We start from the raw sequence: 20092 nt of genomic DNA on the forward strand, positions 1-20092 counted from the left end.
TGGCCCAGTACCAGTAAACTACTAGTACTACTAGTACTACTACCAGTATACTCCTAGTATACTCCTAGCTCTGGTCCAGTACCAGTAAACTACTAGTACTACTAGTACTACTACCAGTATACTCCTAGTATACTCCTAGCTCTGGCCCAGTACCAGTAAACTACTAGTACTACTACCAGTATACTCCTAGTATATTCCTATCTCTGGTCCAGTACCAGTAAACTACTAGTACTACTACCAGTATACTCCTAGTATACTCCTAGCTCTGGCCCAGTACCAGTAAACTACTAGTACTACTAGTACTACTACCAGTATACTCCTAGTATACTGGTAGTATAGTCCTAGCTCTGGCCCAGTACCAGTAAACTACTAGTACTACTAGTACTACTACCAGTATACTCCTAGTATACTCCTAGCTCTGGCCCAGTACCAGTAAACTACTAGTACTACTAGTACTACTACCAGTATACTCCTAGTATACTCCTAGCTCTGGCCCAGTACCAGTAAACTACTAGTACTACTAGTACTACTACCAGTATACTCCTAGTATACTCCTAGCTCTGGCCCAGTACCAGTAAACTACTAGTACTACTACCAGTATACTCCTAGTATACTCCTAGCTCTGGCCCAGTACCAGTAAACTACTAGTACTACTAGTACTACTACCAGTATACTCCTAGTATACTCCTAGCTCTGGTCCAGTACCAGTAAACTACTAGTACTACTAGTACTACTACCAGTATACTCCTAGTATACTCCTAGCTCTGGCCCAGTACCAGTAAACTACTAGTACTACTACCAGTATACTCCTAGTATATTCCTATCTCTGGTCCAGTACCAGTAAACTACTAGTACTACTAGTACTACTACCAGTATACTCCTAGTATACTCCTAGCTCTGGTCCAGTGCTCATAGCGAGTCTCTCATTAACGCCACAGTCTCGTGTAGCCAGACAACGACTGTGGCTCAGGAGGTAGAGCGGGTCGTCCAATGGGCTCCATGTAGACAGGAGGAGGCTCCTCCTCCTCCTGTCTACATGTGGAAGTGTCCTTGGGCAAGACACTGAACCCCAAATTGCTCCCAATGTGCTGGTTGGTGCCTCGCATGGCTTCCGCCGCAATGTATATGTGTATGAATGTGTGTGTGAATGTGTGAATGTAATGCATGTAAAGCGCCTTGGATAAAGGTGCTATATAAATGCACCATTTACAACTATTCCACAATCTCCGAATGCTATATATAGTCTGGAACTATAGCCCCCATGAGCTGAGTAAAGGAATGCTATATATAGTCTGGAACTACAGCCCCCATGAGCTGAGTAAAGGAATGCTATATATAGTCTGGAACTACAGCCCCCATGAGCTGAGTAAAGGAATGCTATATATAGTCTGGAACTACAGCCCCCATGAGCTGAGTAAAGGAATGCTATATATAGTCTGGAACTACAGCCCCCATGAGCTGAGTAAAGGAATGCTATATATAGTCTGGAACTACAGCCCCCATGAGCTGAGTAAAGGAATGCTATATATAGTCTGGAACTACAGCCCCCATGAGCTGAGTAAAGGAAGCTGCCATTTCCGTTCACGAAAATATATTTTGAAATATCTTTACATTTTATTTTTGTATTTTCTTTTCTGCTAAGCAACACGCTATATAATGCTTAGATGATTTCTATTTATATTAGAATAAATGTGCGCGACTGTAAAGACGAAACAGAAGTGGCGAGGAGGCTCCACTTCCGCTTTATATTGTACTCGTGACAGACTGTATGATGAAAGTATTTGGAAAATTGCGAGAAGCAACAGTCTGGTAACGCAAGACTACTAACGACTACTAACGACTACTAACGACTACTAACGACTACTAACGACTACTAACGACTACTAACGACTACTAACGCCCTGACAGGAATGCCTCTGCTCACACAGGTATGAATTCCACTGCTGTGCGAGAGGTCCAACTTTATACCGAAAATAAACACAACTACTCCTGCTAATCACCGAAACGAAGCCTGTTTAGTGTTGGTGGAAGTCTATTCTCCAGGCTGGGAAGAGTCTCAGTTCCACAGCTTCTCTCTAAAATGCACTGTTTTTGTCATGAAATAAAATGCATCCGACTGGATCGGCAGCAGCAGCACAACCTGGGAATGCCGTAGTAGAAGCATTTACTCTGTCCGGTACGTTACTTTATTAAAATGGCATTTTATAGAGAAACTGTGGAACGGAGACTCTTCCCATCCTGGAGAATAGACTTAGAGGTCTAGCAGGCTTGGTTCCGCTGAGCAGCTTCCTGGTTTTGTTTATTTCGGTATAGTCTGACCCTCGCAGGACGGCAGTGGGATGTCTTACCTGTGAGCAGCAGACTCACTGTAAGCACTGGACCAGCTGGGCTATGGGATGGACCAGCTGGGCTATGGGATGCTATAAGCACTGGACCAGCTGGGCTATGGGATGGACCAGCTGGGCTATGGGATGGACCAGCTTGGCTATGGGATGCTATAAGCACTGGACCAGCTGGGCTATGGGATGGACCAGCTGGGCTATGGGATGCTATAAGCACTGGACCAGCTGGGCTATGGGATGGACCAGCTGGGCTATGGGATGGACCAGCTGGTCTATGGGATGCATAGCATCTACCGTTCCATCATAACAACAGGTTATAACATTAGTTACATCTTTCTGTGATAATTAATAAGTAATGTAAGCATTACATCATCATCTGTATCACATCCTGTACAGTATAAAGCATTACATCATCATCTGTATCACATCCTGTACAGTATGCAGTGTGCGTGTTTTATGCTATGAAATAACAATCCAATATGGCTAAAAAGACAATTAATCAATCAATCAATCAACCAACCACAGCTCATGTGTGTTGATGTGTTTGTATGCAAATGAGCTGCCAAGAAAACCTCTGTAACAAAATATTTGGTCTAGTCCCTCTGACGAGACCTCTGTAAGTCTTTCGTCTAGACTCTAGTCCTTCAGACGAGACCTCGTAAGTCTTTGGTCTAGACTCTAGTCCTTCAGACGAGACCTCTGTAAGTCTTTGGTCTAGACTCTAGTCCTTCAGACGAGACCTCTGTAAGTCTTTGGTCTAGACTCTAGTCCTTCAGACGAGACCTCCGTAAATCTTTGGTCTAGACTCTAGTCCCTCTGACGAGACCTCTGTAAGTCTTTGGTCTAGACCTAGTCCCTCTGACGAGACCTCTGTAAGTCTTTGGTCTAGACTCTAGTCCTTCAGACGAGACCTCTGTAAGTCTTTGGTCTAGACCAGGGGTGTCAAACTGGTGATCCGTGGGCCGCATGCGGCCCAGGGAGAGGTCCAATGCGGCCCTCGAGATGATTTTCAAAAAGGAAACAACGCTGCTACTCCCCCTCCCCCACCTGCCCTGCTAATGGCCCTGCTGTAGAAGGCTTTGTCTCTGCCCAGGTGCGGAATGTTGTCACTGATGGGCTCGTTAACAGTCTATTCAACTACTAGTTGAGTTGTTGTGGATTACTCTCCTCACACTCTGATACAGCAGGACATGGAGAGGCTAACCATAGTTGTTACAGCTCAGTAGAGTTTAATTTCCCTTACCAAGTGAGGAATATAGTCTACTTACACACGATAGTCAAAGCAAAGAGATGCAAAGTGTCAGATTTCATGATGGCTACATGTCAATTTGCCATTTTTGATATTTTTGATAAAATAATGATTGCATTTTTAACTATTTTCGAGTGGTTTATTGGGTCTTTTCTCCACCTCTCATACCAAACGTCTTGTAGCCTACAACTGTAATACAAATAGTCAATTTATGTCAATAAACAGTCTAGAAAACAAAGCCAAGTGACAACTGTAAGTCAACGCACGTGAGCTGCAACTGGCCGTGGCCCTCATCAAGTCACCTTTCGCGCAATGTGGCCCTTGCCCCAAAATGAGTTTGACACCCCTGGTCTAGACTCTAGTCCTTCAGACGAGACCTCTGTAAGTCTTTGGTCTAGACCTAGTCCCTCTGACGAGACCTCTGTAAGTCTTTGGTCTATACTCTAGTCCTTCAGACGAGACCTCTGTAAGTCTTTGGTCTAGACCTAGTCCCTCTGACGAGACCTCTGTAAGTCTTTGGTCTAGACTCTAGTCCTTCAGACGAGACCTCTGTAAGTCTTTGGTCTAGACCTAGTCCCTCTGACGAGACCTCTGTAAGTCTAGAGAGTCCACCTCTTTGGTCTAGAGAGTCCACCTCTGACGAGACCATTATTGTGGTCTTGTCTTATCCAGCATGGATCAGTCTCTCTGAACAGAAGGCCAGCATGGATCAGTCTCTCTGAACAGAAGGATCAGTCTCTCTGAACAGCCGGATCAGTCTCTCTGAACAGAAGGATCAGTCTCTCTGAACAGAAGGATCAGTCTCTCTGAACAGAAGGATCAGTCTCTCTGAACAGAAGGATCAGTCTCTCTGAACAGAAGAAAGGCTTGAATCGCCTGACAAGACGATGCTTGATTTCTGGACCTCTGCAGAGTCTGGACCTCTGCAGAGTCTGGACCTCTGCAGAGTGTCCAACAGCCCCAGCCAGAGCTACGGACCCCCTGGACCTCTGCAGAGTCTGGACCTCTGCAGAGTCTGGACCTCTGCAGAGTCTGGACCTCTGCAGAGTGTCCAACAGCCCCAGTCAGAGCCGGCTACGGACCCCCCGAATCTCCCACGATTTGTCACACACGTTACCGCAGTGAAATTTGTTCTCCGCATTTGACCCATCTCTTGGAGCGCTGAGCTGCAGCCGTGCCGCGCTTTGGAATCATTTGACATCCCAATCCAACCCTTTGATGCTGAGTGCCAAGCAGGGAGGCATCGGGTCCCATTTTTACAGTCCAATGGAGTTAAGACCCGGCCGGGGAACCCCCGACCTCCCAGTTTCAGGGCGGACACTCTAAGACCACCGTCTGGTAAAGGGGGGGTATACAGTCACCCCACGTAGCTGCAGTGGGCAGCCGACAGTCTGTCCTCTCTAGGGGGATATAGGGTCATCTAGGGGGGGGTATAGGGTCATCTAGGGGGGTACGGTCACCCCACACAGCTGCAGTTGGCAGCCGACAGCGACCTGATGGTGTGCCAGGCCGTCTGGGCGTCCATGAAGCTGACGGTCTCGTAGCGGGTGGGCCGGCAGCACGGGTGGTCGCTCAGCGCGGCGCCACGAGGGTCCGCCCCCAACGACACACTGCTGTTACCCATTAGAGCCCTGGAGAGAGAGAGAGGAGGGGGACGCATGGGTTAGTGTTCTTAGCTTTTTCTTTAGTTTTAATCTCTGCTGTCGGGAGGAAACCTCATAACTCCAAAATGTAAAATTTTCAGGAAATGAAAACCTTATATTTTTAAAACAAATCAATACAGCCTCATCAAAGTTAGTGTTGTAACTTTTTATATTGTCAATTACTTCCATGAGAGGGAGAGAGGTGGTGGAGTTAGCTGCTTTATAGCAGACAGTTTGAGCGGGGGAGAGGTGGTGGAGTTAGCTGCTTTATAGCAGACAGTTTGAGAGGGAGAGAGGTGGTAGAGTTAGCTGCTTTATAGCAGACATTTTGAGGGTCCAATGGAGTTAAGAGGTTTTCTCCAAAGCGTTTTTTACTACTTTCCATTGGTTCAATATTTTCGAAACAACACACAGACATAAAGGGTGTTCAGTAGCATCATAACAACACACAGACGTAAAGGGTGTTCAGTAGCATCATAACAACACACAGACGTAAAGGGTGTTTAGTAGCATCATAACAACACACAGACGTAAAGGGTGATCAATAGCACTGATTTATGCAAAAGAGATCTAAAACCTCAAAAATGGAGTTATGAGGTTTCCTCCCAGGGCCAGGTGGTAGTTCACTGTGACAGGTACCTGAGGGCCAGGTGGTAGTTCACTGTGACAGGTACCTGAGGGCCAGGTGGTAGTTCACTGTGACAGGTACCTGAGGGCCAGGTGGTAGTTCACTGTGACAGGTACCTGAGGGCCAGGTGGTAGTTCACTGTGACAGGTACCTGAGGGCCAGGTCGTAGTTCACTGTGACAGGTACCTGATGGCCAGGTGGTAGTTCACTGTGACAGGTACCTGAGGGCCAGGTGGTAGTTCACTGTGACAGGTACCTGAGGGCCAGGTGGTAGTTCACTGTGACAGGTACCTGAGGGCCAGGTGGTAGTTCACTGTGACAGGTACCTGAGGGCCAGGTGGTAGTTCACTGTGACAGGTACCTGAGGGCCAGGTGGTAGTTCACTGTGACAGGTACCTGAGGGCCAGGTGGTAGTTCACTGTGACACGTACCTGAGGGTTAGGTCGTAGTTCACTGTGACAGGTACCTGAGGGCCAGGTGGTAGTTCACTGTGACACGTACCTGAGGGCCAGGTCGTAGTTCACTGTGACAGGTACCTGAGGGCCAGGTGGTAGTTCACTGTGACAGGTACCTGAGGGTTAGGTGGTAGTTCACTGTGACAGGTACCTGAGGGCCAGGTGGTAGTTCACTGTGACAGGTACCTGAGGGTTAGGTGGTAGTTCACTGTGACAGGTACCTGAGGGCCAGGTGGTAGTTCACTGTGACAGGTACCTGAGGGCCAGGTGGTAGTTCACTGTGACACGTACCTGAGGGCCAGGTGGTAGTTCACTGTGACAGGTACCTGAGGGTTAGGTGGTAGTTCACTGTGACAGGTACCTGAGGGCCAGGTGGTAGTTCACTGTGACAGGTACCTGAGGGCCAGGTGGTAGTTCACTGTGACAGGTACCTGAGGGCCAGGTCGTAGTTCACTGTGACAGGTACCTGAGGGCCAGGTGGTAGTTCACTGTGACAGGTACCTGAGGGCCAGGTCGTAGTTCACTGTGACACGTACCTGAGGGCCAGGTCGTAGTTCACTGTGACAGGTACCTGAGGGCCAGGTGGTAGTTCACTGTGACAGGTACCTGAGGGCCAGGTCGTAGTTCACTGTGACAGGTACCTGAGGGTTAGGTCGTAGTTCACTGTGACAGGTACCTGAGGGTTAGGTCGTAGTTCACTGTGACAGGTACCTGAGGGCCAGGTGGTAGTTCACTGTGACAGGTACCTGAGGGCCAGGTGGTAGTTCACTGTGACAGGTACCTGAGGGCCAGGTGGTAGTTCACTGTGACAGGTACCTGAGGGCCAGGTCATAGTTCACTGTGACAGGTACCTGAGGGCCAGGTCGTAGTTCACTGTGACACGTACCTGAGGGCCAGGTCGTAGTTCACTGTGACAGGTACCTGAGGGTTAGGTCGTAGTTCACTGTGACAGGTACCTGAGGGCCAGGTGGTAGTTCACTGTGACACGTACCTGAGGGCCAGGTCGTAGTTCACTGTGACAGGTACCTGAGGGCCAGGTCGTAGTTCACTGTGACAGGTACCTGAGGGCCAGGTCGTAGTTCACTGTGACAAGTACCTGAGGGCCAGGTGGTAGTTCACTGTGACACGTACCTGAGGGCCAGGTCGTAGTTCGTGCGGGCGCTGTGACACGTCCCCACGCAGTACTTGAAGAGGACGATCTCGTCGGAGTCGTACCCGAGGCCGAGGTCTCGGACGCGGATCTCTTTCCTGTGGAGACGACAGTCTGCTGTGCTCTGAGGCTGTTTGGACCGCCGACGCTGCTGCTTCCTGCTCGCTCTGTAGGGGGCGCCCTCACTCCACCTGCCACGCCGCGCATCCTCCTCCAAGTCTGCAGAAGAGAAGACACGCACGCACGCAACGCACACACGCACGCAACGCACACACACACGCACACACACACGCATTTTCATCTTCATTATTATATTTTCAGTCACTATTTTGGTTGGAGATATACAGTGAAGCGGTTCTGCGGTGTCCCCAACTCTCACAGTGACGTCTTGCGAGGTTTCGTTGGTAACAAGTCTCCACGCTGTTTGAGATGCACCCGGCCGCAGCCTCGCAGACGAGCTGTTTGAGATGCACCCGGCCGCAGCCTCGCAGACGAGCTGTTTGAGATGCACCCGGCCGCAGCCTCGCAGAAGAGCTGTTTGAGATGCACCCGGCCGCAGCCGGACGAGATCAAATACGTTTGTTTACATCCAACGGCATTCCAATAATACGCTTCAGGAGTGGGTGTACAGATTTGGACAAATCAGATCGTTTTTCTACTAGGCATACCTATCGGATCTTCTTTATACACAAACTAGTCAAAACGTTGACATTTTTTTATTAAAAAAAAAACCGCATGAGTTTTCCTGATGTCATAAACGGTCAGAATCAGCTTTTGTTGTGTTCGCTTGTGTGCTAAAAGAGTGACTTTGAGAGCTGTTTCCTGTTACAATGGAAGTCAATGAGAGCTGTTTCCTGTTACAAAGGAAGTCAATGAGAGCTGTTTCCTGTTACAATGGAAGTCAATGAGAGCTGTTTCCTGTTACAATGGAAGTCAATGAGAGCTGTTTCCTGTTACAATGGAAGTCAATGAGAGCTGTTTCCTGTTACAATGGAAGTCAATGAGAGCTGTTTCCTGTTACAAAGGAAGTCAATGAGAGCTGTTTCCTGTTACAATGGAAGTCTATGAGAGCTGTTTCCTGTTACAAAGGAAGTCTATGAGAGCTGTTTCCTGTTACAATGGAAGTCTATGAGAGCTGTTTCCTGTTACAAAGGAAGTCTATGAGAGCTGTTTCCTGTTACAAAGGAAGTCTATGAGAGCTGTTTCCTGTTACAAAGGAAGTCTATGAGAGCTGTTTCCTGTTACAAAGGAAGTCAATGAGAGCTGTTTCCTGTTACAATGGAAGTCAATGAGAGCTGTTTCCTGTTACAATGGAAGTCAATGAGAGCTGTTTCCTGTTACAATGGAAGTCAATGAGAGCTGTTTCCTGTTACAAAGGAAGTCAATGAGAGCTGTTTCCTGTTACAATGGAAGTCAATGAGAGCTGTTTCCTGTTACAAAGGAAGTCAATGAGAGCTGTTTCCTGTTACAATGGAAGTCAATGAGAGCTGTTTCCTGTTACAATGGAAGTCTATGAGAGCTGTTTCCTGTTACAAAGGAAGTCTATGAGAGATGTTTTTATTTCTAATATTTACTATTAAACTGCACAACGGAGAGAAATAATTCATGGAATAGACTAGTTTGATCATAACAAGGTAAGAAAACAAACCCTCGTTCTGAGGTCCACACATGCTACAGAAAAACACTGTTCAACCCATTCTGGGCGGGAACCCCTTTTGGTGTTTTAACTAAGCATTATGTTGTACTTTAGCTATTGAAAAATAGCAGATTTACAAGCTCATAGCGCGCCACTCGAGCTTGTAGGTCTGCTATTTTTGAAAAATCGTAAAAATGCGGCACAAATCTTTCAATATATATTCTTGCAGAGCGAACGTTTTTCTTATTTCGACGTCAGGCCTAAATGGGTTAACCATTTTGACCAGCATTGAAAGCTTGACCAGGATACTTAGTAACCGTCGCTAACGAGGTATTGGCCCAGAACGGGGGTGGGACTTATCCAACGGATTATTCCACATTCATTTTTTTTCCCATAGACGTTTCAGAAAGTATTTATGAAGACCTGTAAGCCTATCAGGACAAAGACAGCTCGGCAGGTGAGGTGTCAACTAGCCTATCAGGACAAAGACAGCTTGGCAGGTGAGGTGTCAACTAGCCTATCAGGACTAAGACAGCTCGGCAGGTGAGGTGTCAACTAGCCTATCAGGAACTAAGACAGCTCGGCAGGTGAGGTGTCAACTAGCCTATCAGGACTAAGACAGCTCGGCAGGTGACAAATCATGCCAATAAACAAAACAATGTGGGCCGAATAAATAATTAGAAAGAAGAAAAAAAGGGCAGGTTACAGGATACAACACTAGATCTGTGTTCATTTGAGGAGGCTGCAGGTCCTGTCCAGGCTGCAGGTCCTGTCCTGCAGGTCCTGTGTTCATTTGAGGAGGCTGCAGGTCCTGTCCAGGCTGCAGGTCCTGTCCTGCAGGTCCTGTGTTCATTTGAGGAGGCTGCAGGTCCTGTCCAGGCTGCAGGTCCTGTCCTGCAGGTCCTGTGTTCATTTGAGGAGGCTGCAGGTCCTGTCCAGGCTGCAGGTCCTGTCCTGCAGGTCCTGTGTTCATTTGAGGAGGCTGCAGGTCCTGTCCAGGCTGCAGGTCCTGTCCTGCAGGTTCTGTGTTCATTTGAGGAGGCTGCAGGTCCTGTCCAGGCTGCAGGTCCTGTCCTGCAGGTCCTGTGTTCATTTGAGGAGGCTGCAGGTCCTGTCCAGGCTGCAGGTCCTGTCCTGCAGGTCCTGTGTTCATTTGAGGAGGCTGCAGGTCCTGTCCAGGCTGCAGGTCCTGTCCTGCAGGTCCTGTGTTCATTTGAGGAGGCTGCAGGTCCTGTCCAGGCTGCAGGTCCTGTCCTGCAGGTCCTGTGTTCATTTGAGGAGGCTGCAGGTCCTGTCCTGCAGGTCCTGTGTTCATTTGAGGAGGCTGCAGGTCCTGTCCAGGCTGCAGGTCCTGTCCTGCAGGTCCTGTGTTCATTTGAGGAGGCTGCAGGTCCTGTGTTCATTTGAGGAGGCTGCAGGTCCTGTCCAGGCTGCAGGTCCTGTCCTGCAGGTCCTGTGTTCATTTGAGGAGGCTGCAGGTCCTGTCCAGGCTGCAGGTCCTGTCCTGCAGGTCCTGTGTTCATTTGAGGAGGCTGCAGGTCCTGTCCAGGCTGCAGGTCCTGTCCTGCAGGTCCTGTGTTCATTTGAGGAGGCTGCAGGTCCTGTCCAGGCTGCAGGTCCTGTCCTGCAGGTCCTGTGTTCATTTGAGGAGGCTGCAGGTCCTGTCCAGGCTGCAGGTCCTGTCCTGCAGGTTCTGTGTTCATTTGAGGAGGCTGCAGGTCCTGTCCAGGCTGCAGGTCCTGTCCTGCAGGTCCTGTGTTCATTTGAGGAGGCTGCAGGTCCTGTCCAGGCTGCAGGTCCTGTCCTGCAGGTCCTGTGTTCATTTGAGGAGGCTGCAGGTCCTGTCCAGGCTGCAGGTCCTGTCCTGCAGGTCCTGTGTTCATTTGAGGAGGCTGCAGGTCCTGTCCAGGCTGCAGGTCCTGTCCTGCAGGTCCTGTGTTCATTTGAGGAGGCTGCAGGTCCTGTCCTGCAGGTCCTGTGTTCATTTGAGGAGGCTGCAGGTCCTGTCCAGGCTGCAGGTCCTGTCCTGCAGGTCCTGTGTTCATTTGAGGAGGCTGCAGGTCCTGTGTTCATTTGAGGAGGCTGCAGGTCCTGTCCAGGCTGCAGGTCCTGTCCTGCAGGTCCTGTGTTCATTTGAGGAGGCTGCAGGTCCTGTCCAGGCTGCAGGTCCTGTCCTGCAGGTCCTGTGTTCATTTGAGGAGGCTGCAGGTCCTGTGTTCATTTGAGGAGGCTGCAGGTCCTGTGTTCATTTGAGGAGGCTGCAGGTCCTGTCCAGGCTGCAGGTCCTGTCCTGCAGGTCCTGTGTTAATTTGAGGAGGCTGCAGGTCCTGTCCAGGCTGCAGGTCCTGTCCTGCAGGTTCTGTGTTCATTTGAGGAGGCTGCAGGTCCTGTCCAGGCTGCAGGTCCTGTCCTGCAGGTCCTGTGTTCATTTGAGGAGGCTGCAGGTCCTGTCCAGGCTGCAGGTCCTGTCCTGCAGGTTCTGTGTTCATTTGAGGAGGCTGCAGGTCCTGTCCAGGCTGCAGGTCCTGTCCTGCAGGTTCTGTGTTCATTTGAGGAGGCTGCAGGTCCTGTCCAGGCTGCAGGTCCTGTCCTGCAGGTCCTGTGTTCATTTGAGGAGGCTGCAGGTCCTGTCCAGGCTGCAGGTCCTGTCCTGCAGGTCCTGTGTTCATTTGAGGAGGCTGCAGGTCCTGTCCAGGCTGCAGGTCCTGTCCTGCAGGTCCTGTGTTCATTTGAGGAGGCTGCAGGTCCTGTCCAGGCTGCAGGTCCTGTCCTGCAGGTCCTGTGTTCATTTGAGGAGGCTGCAGGTCCTGTCCAGGCTGCAGGTCCTGTCCTGCAGGTCCTGTGTTCATTTGAGGAGGCTGCAGGTCCTGTCTCGTGAGGCACAATCCCCAGAGCTTAAAGTAAAGCCTGTTTTTATTGTTTTGAAAGTACATATTTATCTCCTGGTTCTGGTATCTCTGAGAGTATCTCTGCAGGTCCTGTGTTCATTTGAGGAGGCTGCAGGTCCTGTCCAGGCTGCAGGTCCTGTCCTGCAGGTCCTGTGTTCATTTGAGGAGGCTGCAGGTCCTGTGTTCATTTGAGGAGGCTGCAGGTCCTGTCCAGGCTGCAGGTCCTGTCCTGCAGGTCCTGTGTTCATTTGAGGAGGCTGCAGGTCCTGTCCAGGCTGCAGGTCCTGTCCTGCAGGTCCTGTGTTCATTTGAGGAGGCTGCAGGTCCTGTGTTCATTTGAGGAGGCTGCAGGTCCTGTGTTCATTTGAGGAGGCTGCAGGTCCTGTCCAGGCTGCAGGTCCTGTCCTGCAGGTCCTGTGTTAATTTGAGGAGGCTGCAGGTCCTGTCCAGGCTGCAGGTCCTGTCCTGCAGGTTCTGTGTTCATTTGAGGAGGCTGCAGGTCCTGTCCAGGCTGCAGGTCCTGTCCTGCAGGTCCTGTGTTCATTTGAGGAGGCTGCAGGTCCTGTCCAGGCTGCAGGTCCTGTCCTGCAGGTTCTGTGTTCATTTGAGGAGGCTGCAGGTCCTGTCCAGGCTGCAGGTCCTGTCCTGCAGGTTCTGTGTTCATTTGAGGAGGCTGCAGGTCCTGTCCAGGCTGCAGGTCCTGTCCTGCAGGTCCTGTGTTCATTTGAGGAGGCTGCAGGTCCTGTCCAGGCTGCAGGTCCTGTCCTGCAGGTCCTGTGTTCATTTGAGGAGGCTGCAGGTCCTGTCCAGGCTGCAGGTCCTGTCCTGCAGGTCCTGTGTTCATTTGAGGAGGCTGCAGGTCCTGTCCAGGCTGCAGGTCCTGTCCTGCAGGTCCTGTGTTCATTTGAGGAGGCTGCAGGTCCTGTCCAGGCTGCAGGTCCTGTCCTGCAGGTCCTGTGTTCATTTGAGGAGGCTGCAGGTCCTGTCTCGTGAGGCACAATCCCCAGAGCTTAAAGTAAAGCCTGTTTTTATTGTTTTGAAAGTACATATTTATCTCCTGGTTCTGGTATCTCTGAGAGTGTTTCTATCCTCACAGGAATCCGTCAACAACAGAGGAGGAGTTTACCAACAGAACTCTCTAATGATTCAGCTAGACCCCTCCAACTAGCCGTGTGTGTGTGTGTGTGTGTGTGTGTGTGTGTGTGTGTGTGTGTGTGTGTGTGTGTGTGTGTGTGTGTGTGTGTGTGTGTGTGTGTGTGCGTGCGTGCGTGCGTGCGTGCGTGCGTGCGTGCGTGCGTGCGTGCGTGCGTGCGTGCGTGCGTGCGTGCGTGCGTGCGTGCGTGCGTGCGTGCGTGCGTGCGTGCGTGCGTGCGTTGGGGTGTGATGTTCCAATGCTTATCAGCTGCAAAGTGAACTCACTCACTGGAACCTGATTATTTTTAACCCAATACTTTCCATTCTACTCCACGACATGTTCATGTATTTGACATGGACGTCACAATCACATTGCACCATGTTATATTAATTAATTATGTTTATTTATTTGACATGGAATCACAATCACATCGACCATGTTATATTAGTTATTGGGGATGTCCCAATATACACTTTTTTCCTGATACCACAATTTCTGTGTTAGCCGATACCGATACCAGAGAATAATATTTATAATAATACAAAAAGAAAAAAGATCTTATTTTGAAGTCCACCGACCGGGAATAGTGTTTATAGCTATCTAGCTATATATCTGGTGTTGTGTTTATAGCTATCTAGCTATATATCTGGTGTTGTGTTTATAGCTATCTAGCTATATATCTGGTGTTGTGTTTATAGCTATCTAGCTATATATCTCGTGTTGTGTTTATAGCTATCTAGCTATATATCTGGTGTTGTGTTTATAGCTATCTAGCTATATATCTCGTGTTGTGTTTATAGCTATCTAGCTATATATCTGGTGTTGTGTTTATCGCTATCTAGCTATATATCTCGTGTTGTATTTATAGCAGACTCCTCACTCAAATGTGCACTCCAAAGCAAACTCCACATTCCCCAACATTTATTTACCTGCCATAGTGTCAACCCCTTATATTACCCCTGTGTGGGATCGCTGGTTAGACTGGCATAGTGTCGACCCCTTACCCCTGTGTGGGATCGCTGGTTAGACTGGCATAGTGTCAACCCCTTATATTACCCCTGTGTGCGATCGCTGGTTAGACTGGCATAGTGTCGACCCCTTACCCCTGTGTGGGATCGCTGGTTAGACTGGCATAGTGTCGACCCCTTACCCCTGTGTGGGATCGCTGGTTAGACTGGCATAGTGTCGACCCCTTACCCCTGTGTGGGATCGCTGGTTAGACTGGCATAGTGTCAACTCCTTACCCCTGTGTGGGATCGCTGGTTAGACTGGCATAGTGTCGACCCCTTACCCCTGTGTGGGATCGCTGGTTAGACTGGCATAGTGTCGACCCCTTACCCCTGTGTGGGATCGCTGGTTAGACTGGCATAGTGTCAACCCCTTACCCCTGTGTGGGATCACTGGTTAGACTGGCATAGTGTCGACCCCTTACCCCTGTGTGGGATCGCTGGTTAGACTGGCATAGTGTCAACCCCTTACCCCTGTGTGGGATCGCTGGTTAGACTGGCATAGTGTCGACCCCTTACCCCTGTGTGCGATCGCTGGTTAGACTGGCATAGTGTCGACCCCTTACCCCTGTGTGGGATCGCTGGTTAGACTGGCATAGTGTCGACCCCTTACCCCTGTGTGGGATCGCTGGTTAGACTGGCATAGTGTCGACCCCTTACCCCTGTGTGGGATCACTGGTTAGACTGGCATAGTGTCGACCCCTTACACCTGTGTGGGATCGCTGGTTAGACTGGCATAGTGTCAACCCCTTACCCCTGTGTGGGATCGCTGGTTAGACTGGCATAGTGTCAACCCCTTATATTACCCCTGTGTGGGATCACTGTTTAGACTGGCATAGTGTCGACCCCTTACCCCTGTGTGGGATCACTGGATAGTGGTTAGACTGGCATAGTGTCGACCCCTTACCCCTGTGTGGGATCGCTGGCTAGTGGTTAGACTGGCATATTCACCAATACCGACACTGTGTAAAAACAGGAGTTAACGGGCAATTATGGGCACTGTATTTTGCCCGTAAACCTCAAGTTTAGCAGCATATACAGTTAATATACGGTAATATACAGGTGTGATGGTACAATTCGGGAGTTTGTTGTAAAGTTTAACGGGAGTTTCCTGTAATATACACATCCGTATTCCATGCTTTTTGCGCAGTGCGATACGACCCAATATGACAAATAAGAGCCGATCTGATACTTTTCCGATACCGATACAGTATCGGGACATCTCTATTAATTATGTTTATTTATTTGACGTGGACGTCACAATCACCATTATGTGTACATGTTGCTGACAGCGTTTCAACACCTTTTCTATAAATATCATAACACTACTAGTCTAAACGCCAGTCAAGTTCAAACAGCCATGAAATATGTTGTTGTTGTTTTGGGGAATGGGTTGTGTGTGTCTGCGTGTGTGTGTCGGGTGTCTGGTCACGTCACGTCTGGTGTGTGTGTGTGTGTGTGTGTGTGTGTGTGTGTGTGTGTGTGTGTGTGTGTGTGTGTGTGTGTGTGTGTGTGTGTGTGCGTGATACACACTTATAATCCAGACTCAGAAAGATGAAGGCATGTAGAAATATTCTCTGGGCCGTTCCTGTGTGTGTGTGTGTGTGTGTGTGCGTGCGTGCGTGCGTGCGTGCGTGCGTGCGTGCGTGCGTGTCATCTCAGCCAGCCGTGTTAAAACAAGCCAGCAGAGTCAGAGATTAAAGTCATTTCATGCAATTATACAACTATTCCAAAACATGGAAGGAAGGCCTTCCAAGTTTTAAACGGCGCTGAAGACAGAGAGCTCTCGTTCACTTCCAAAATAGATCTGGCATGAAGAGAACATTCCATGAAGCCAGTAGTAATGCTACCTCCATGAAGAGAACATTCCATGAAGCCAGTAGTAATGCTACCTCCATGAAGAGAACATTCCATGAAGCCAGTAGTAATGCTACCTCCATGAAGAGAACATTCCATGAAGCCAGTAGTAATGCTACCTCCATGCAACAGCAGCTTAGAGCAAGAGGTTCCCTCCCAAACCTTTTCATGTCAAGGACCCCTAAATCCACTTTTATTTATTAGACCCCTATAAGAGAAGATTTTTATTACGATTCTCAACCCGTTTAATTCCAAGGACTGCAACCTCATCCTTCCTCTCCTCTATCTCATCTGCATTCGACCAACACTGCCCTTCATCCCTCACTGCTGATGTTTTTGTCAACTACTTCGAGAAGAAGGTTGATGATATCAGCAGCTCCTTTCCCCCCCTCCCCCATAAAGTGGCATCTGACTCAACCAACACTAACCCCAACATACCATGCATGTCCTCCTTCTCTCCTCATTCCCCAGACGAGGTTCTACAACTAGTGACATCCACTAGACCCACCACCTGTCCTCTCGACCCTGTCCCGTCTCCAATCTTCCAGACCATCGCACCTGATCTGCTCCCCTTCATCACGTCCACCATCAACACCTCAGTAACCTCAGGCTGTGTCCCATCTGCCCTCAAGTCAGCCAGAGTAACACCACTCCTCAAGAAACCAACCCTTGACCCCTCAGATGTCAAGAACTACAGACCGGTATCACTCCTTTCATTTCTTTCTAAAAGCATTGAACGTGTTGTCTCCAACCAGCTCTCTCTCCATCTCTCACAAAACAACCTGCAGGATCCCAACCAGTCCGGATTCAAAAAGGCCCACTCCACAGAAACTGCCCTGCTGGCAGTCACAGAAGCACTACATGCTGCCCAGGCTGCTTCCCACTCTGCAGTCCTGATTCTCCTAGACCTATCAGCAGCATTTGACACAGTGAACCACCAGCTGCTCCTAGACACCCTAGCGGATCTAGGCATCGGTGGGACGGCACTAAAGTGGTTCTCCTCCTACCTCACCGACCGGACCTACCAGGTTTCCTGGAAAGGTCTGCTATCATCCCCCCGAACCCTCCAAACTGGGGTCCCACAGGGATCTGTACTTGGTCCCCTCCTTTTCTCACTGTACACTAAATCCCTTGGCACTATCATATCTGCTCACAATATATCATATCACTGCTACGCCGATGACACACAACTGTTTCTATCCTTCCCCCCCTCTGCCACTCAGGTGGAAGAGCGCATCACTGCATGCCTGGCTGACATCTCTCAGTGGATGTCCTCCAACCACCTCAAGCTGAACCCAGACAAGACTGAGCTTCTCTTCTTCCCAGCTAAGTCCTGCCCTATGCGGGAGCTAACTATTTCCGTAGACAACGCCCTGGTAATGTCTGTCCCAACAGCCAGGAATCTTGGTGTTGTCCTGGACAGTCAGCTCTCGTTCAAAACTCACATCACAGCTGTCACTCGATCCTGTAGGTTCACACTCTATAACATACAGCAAATTAGACCGTTCCTCACCCAGGAATCAGCCCAGCTCCTAATCCAGACAACAGTCTTGTCAAAACTCGACTATTGTAACTCCCTCCTCACTGGCCTACCGGCATGTGCACTTAAACCTCTCCAACTGATCCAAAATGCCGCAGCTCGCTTGGTCTTCAACCAGACAAAATTCTCTCATGTCTCCCCCCTACTCCGCTCCCTCCACTGGCTCCCGGTCGTTGCCCGCACAGAATACAAAACTCTGATGCTGGCATTCAAAGCAACCAAAGGTATGGCTCCCCCATATCTTGCAAGTATGATTGAACCCTACAAACCCTCCCGCGCACTCAGATCAGCCAACGCAGGGAAGCTGGAAGTACCCTCACTAAAAACGCCGGGACAACGCTCCACACGTCCCAAACTCTTCTCCCTTCTGCCTCCAAAACTGTGGAATGCACTTCCCGTTGCAGTCAGAACTGCAGCATCACTCCCAATCTTCCGCCGTAGTCTGAAAACCCACCTTTTCAGACTCCATCATGGCCCATAGCACTTACCCTACCCCCTTAGATAGCACTTCTGTAGACTTAGATAGCATTTGATACAGACTTATAGCATGTCATGTAGACAGCACTATAATTGCATTGTATGTGTAGGAGCCATTATGATGGTGCTATATTATTGGTTAGGTTGGCATATTATTTTTGAACACTTGGTGGCAGGCTTTAGATTTGACAGCACTGGGTGTGTATTTAGAGGGTCACTCAGGTGCACTAATCAGATCAGATAGGACACAGGACACAGGGAATGGTGGGAGCACACTGTTTCTTACCAGCAGCAACAGAACAGAGACAGACAAACTTCAACAATAACATCACTGGTATGTTCATGTTCATGATTTCAACTGCTCACTTCTGCTCAATAAATACACCAAAACTGGACCTAAGACTGGACATCCATCTGTTATGTTTCTGTTAGTACTCTGCGTAGGATCACTCCCATCACCTGTGAAGTAACGTGCAAATATACATTGGAAGGGAAGGATTGCCGTTACAGTATGTAGTCATAGCATGTCATAGTACATATGTATAGCATAGTATAGTATATAGTATAGTTTATATGTATAGTTTCATTATATACGCTTACGCATGTTTCATGATAAATACGATAAATACTTTTTATATATGTGATGTATTCCCATGCTTTTTTGTTCTTGCTTAATGTCGCTCTGGATTAAGAGTGTCTGCTAAATTATGCCTAAATTGTAAATTGCAAGGACCCTCAGTTTGACATGCATTAGTCTACGGATGCCCATTTAATGGCATTTCTATCTCTGGGACCCCCAATTTATAATGTAAAATCAATGTTAATTTAAAGTGTACAAATGGAACCCGTTTGGTTCCAATTGTCAGTGTGTGTTGCAAGTCTTCGCGTTGCCCCCGCGACCCGACTACGGATAAGCGGTTGAAGATGATGGATGGATGATGGACGGACGGACGGACGGACGGACGGACGGACGGACGGACGGACGGACGGACCAAATGGACCAGTGTAGAGGAATGCTCACCATAGCCAACTGGTCTGGACGCCACGATGCTGCTGATTGGTCCCTGCAGTCTGTGTCCCTCAGAGGACTTCCTGTGTCCCTCAGAGGACTTCCTGTGTCCGGGCAGAGGAGGAGACATCACTTCCTGTTTGTCCTCGTCTGGAGACACTGCCCCATCTAGAGAGGTCACCAGACTGACCACGACCCACAGCATCACCTGACCCCCCCCCCCCCCCCCCCCCCCCACACACACACACACACACACACACACACACACACACACACACGCACACACGCACACACGCACACAGGAGAGGACGACATCATTTTATGAATGCCATTTTTCACCGTAAACCCAAAGGCGAATAAGGAACTGATTTACAAGCCCACAACGTTCCGCTCTGCAATGCATTGTGGGCTTGCAGATCAGCAATGTCTCCATGTCCAATGACATCCATTAGCCAATCAGTGAGTGTTTAACATCCATTAGCCAATCAGTGAGTGTTTAACATCCATTAGCCAATCAGTGAGTGTTTCACATCCATTAGCCAATCAGTGAGTGTTTCACATCCATTAGCCAATCAGTGAGTGTTTAACAGCCATTAGCCAATCAGTGTTTCACATCCTGGTGGAGGTCAAGGACAGTCTAAGAAGGACAAGACGCGAAGACCGTAAGGGCGACGCCATGTTGCTCCATGGAAGGAAAGAAACATGCGCAGTTGAGACCAGGAAGTTGGACATGACAAATCATAGATATGGCGCAAATGGCCCAGCAGATGGCGTGATGCCACTGACAGGAGATATGCTTGTCATGTCACGTCATTGCATTTTACCTTTTATATTAACGTTTTAACAGCAAATGGATAAGTAAGTCCCAGCATGGATCGTCACACAGACAGTAATGTTGGTCGGACGTGACATGATATGCACAAGCATATCTCCTGTCAGTGGCATCACGCCATCTGCTGGGCCATTTGCGCCATATCTATGATTTGTCATGTCCAACTTCCTGGTCTCAACTGCGCATATTTCTTTCCTTCCATGGAGCAACATGGCGTCGCCCGTACGGTCTTCGCGTCTCGTCC

General features: G+C 49.2%; 1 protein-coding gene across 1 annotated transcript; it reads right to left on the reverse strand.

Annotated features, from left to right (window-relative positions):
- Nucleotides 1-5047: 5047 nt before the first annotated feature.
- Nucleotides 5048-19221, reverse strand: LOC306927322 (neurturin-like; the record flags this gene model as incomplete). The annotated part of the gene is made up of 3 exons (XM_079507035.1): nucleotides 5048-5222; nucleotides 7449-7686; nucleotides 19029-19221. 3 exons carry the CDS (start codon nucleotides 19219-19221, stop codon nucleotides 5048-5050), a joined length of 606 nt encoding a protein of 201 aa, XP_079363161.1.
- Between the last annotated feature and the right edge of the window lie 871 nt (nucleotides 19222-20092).

This window comes from Electrona antarctica, assembly GCF_951216825.1.
Source record: "Electrona antarctica genome assembly, chromosome: 7".
Taxonomy (NCBI): domain Eukaryota; kingdom Metazoa; phylum Chordata; class Actinopteri; order Myctophiformes; family Myctophidae; genus Electrona; species Electrona antarctica.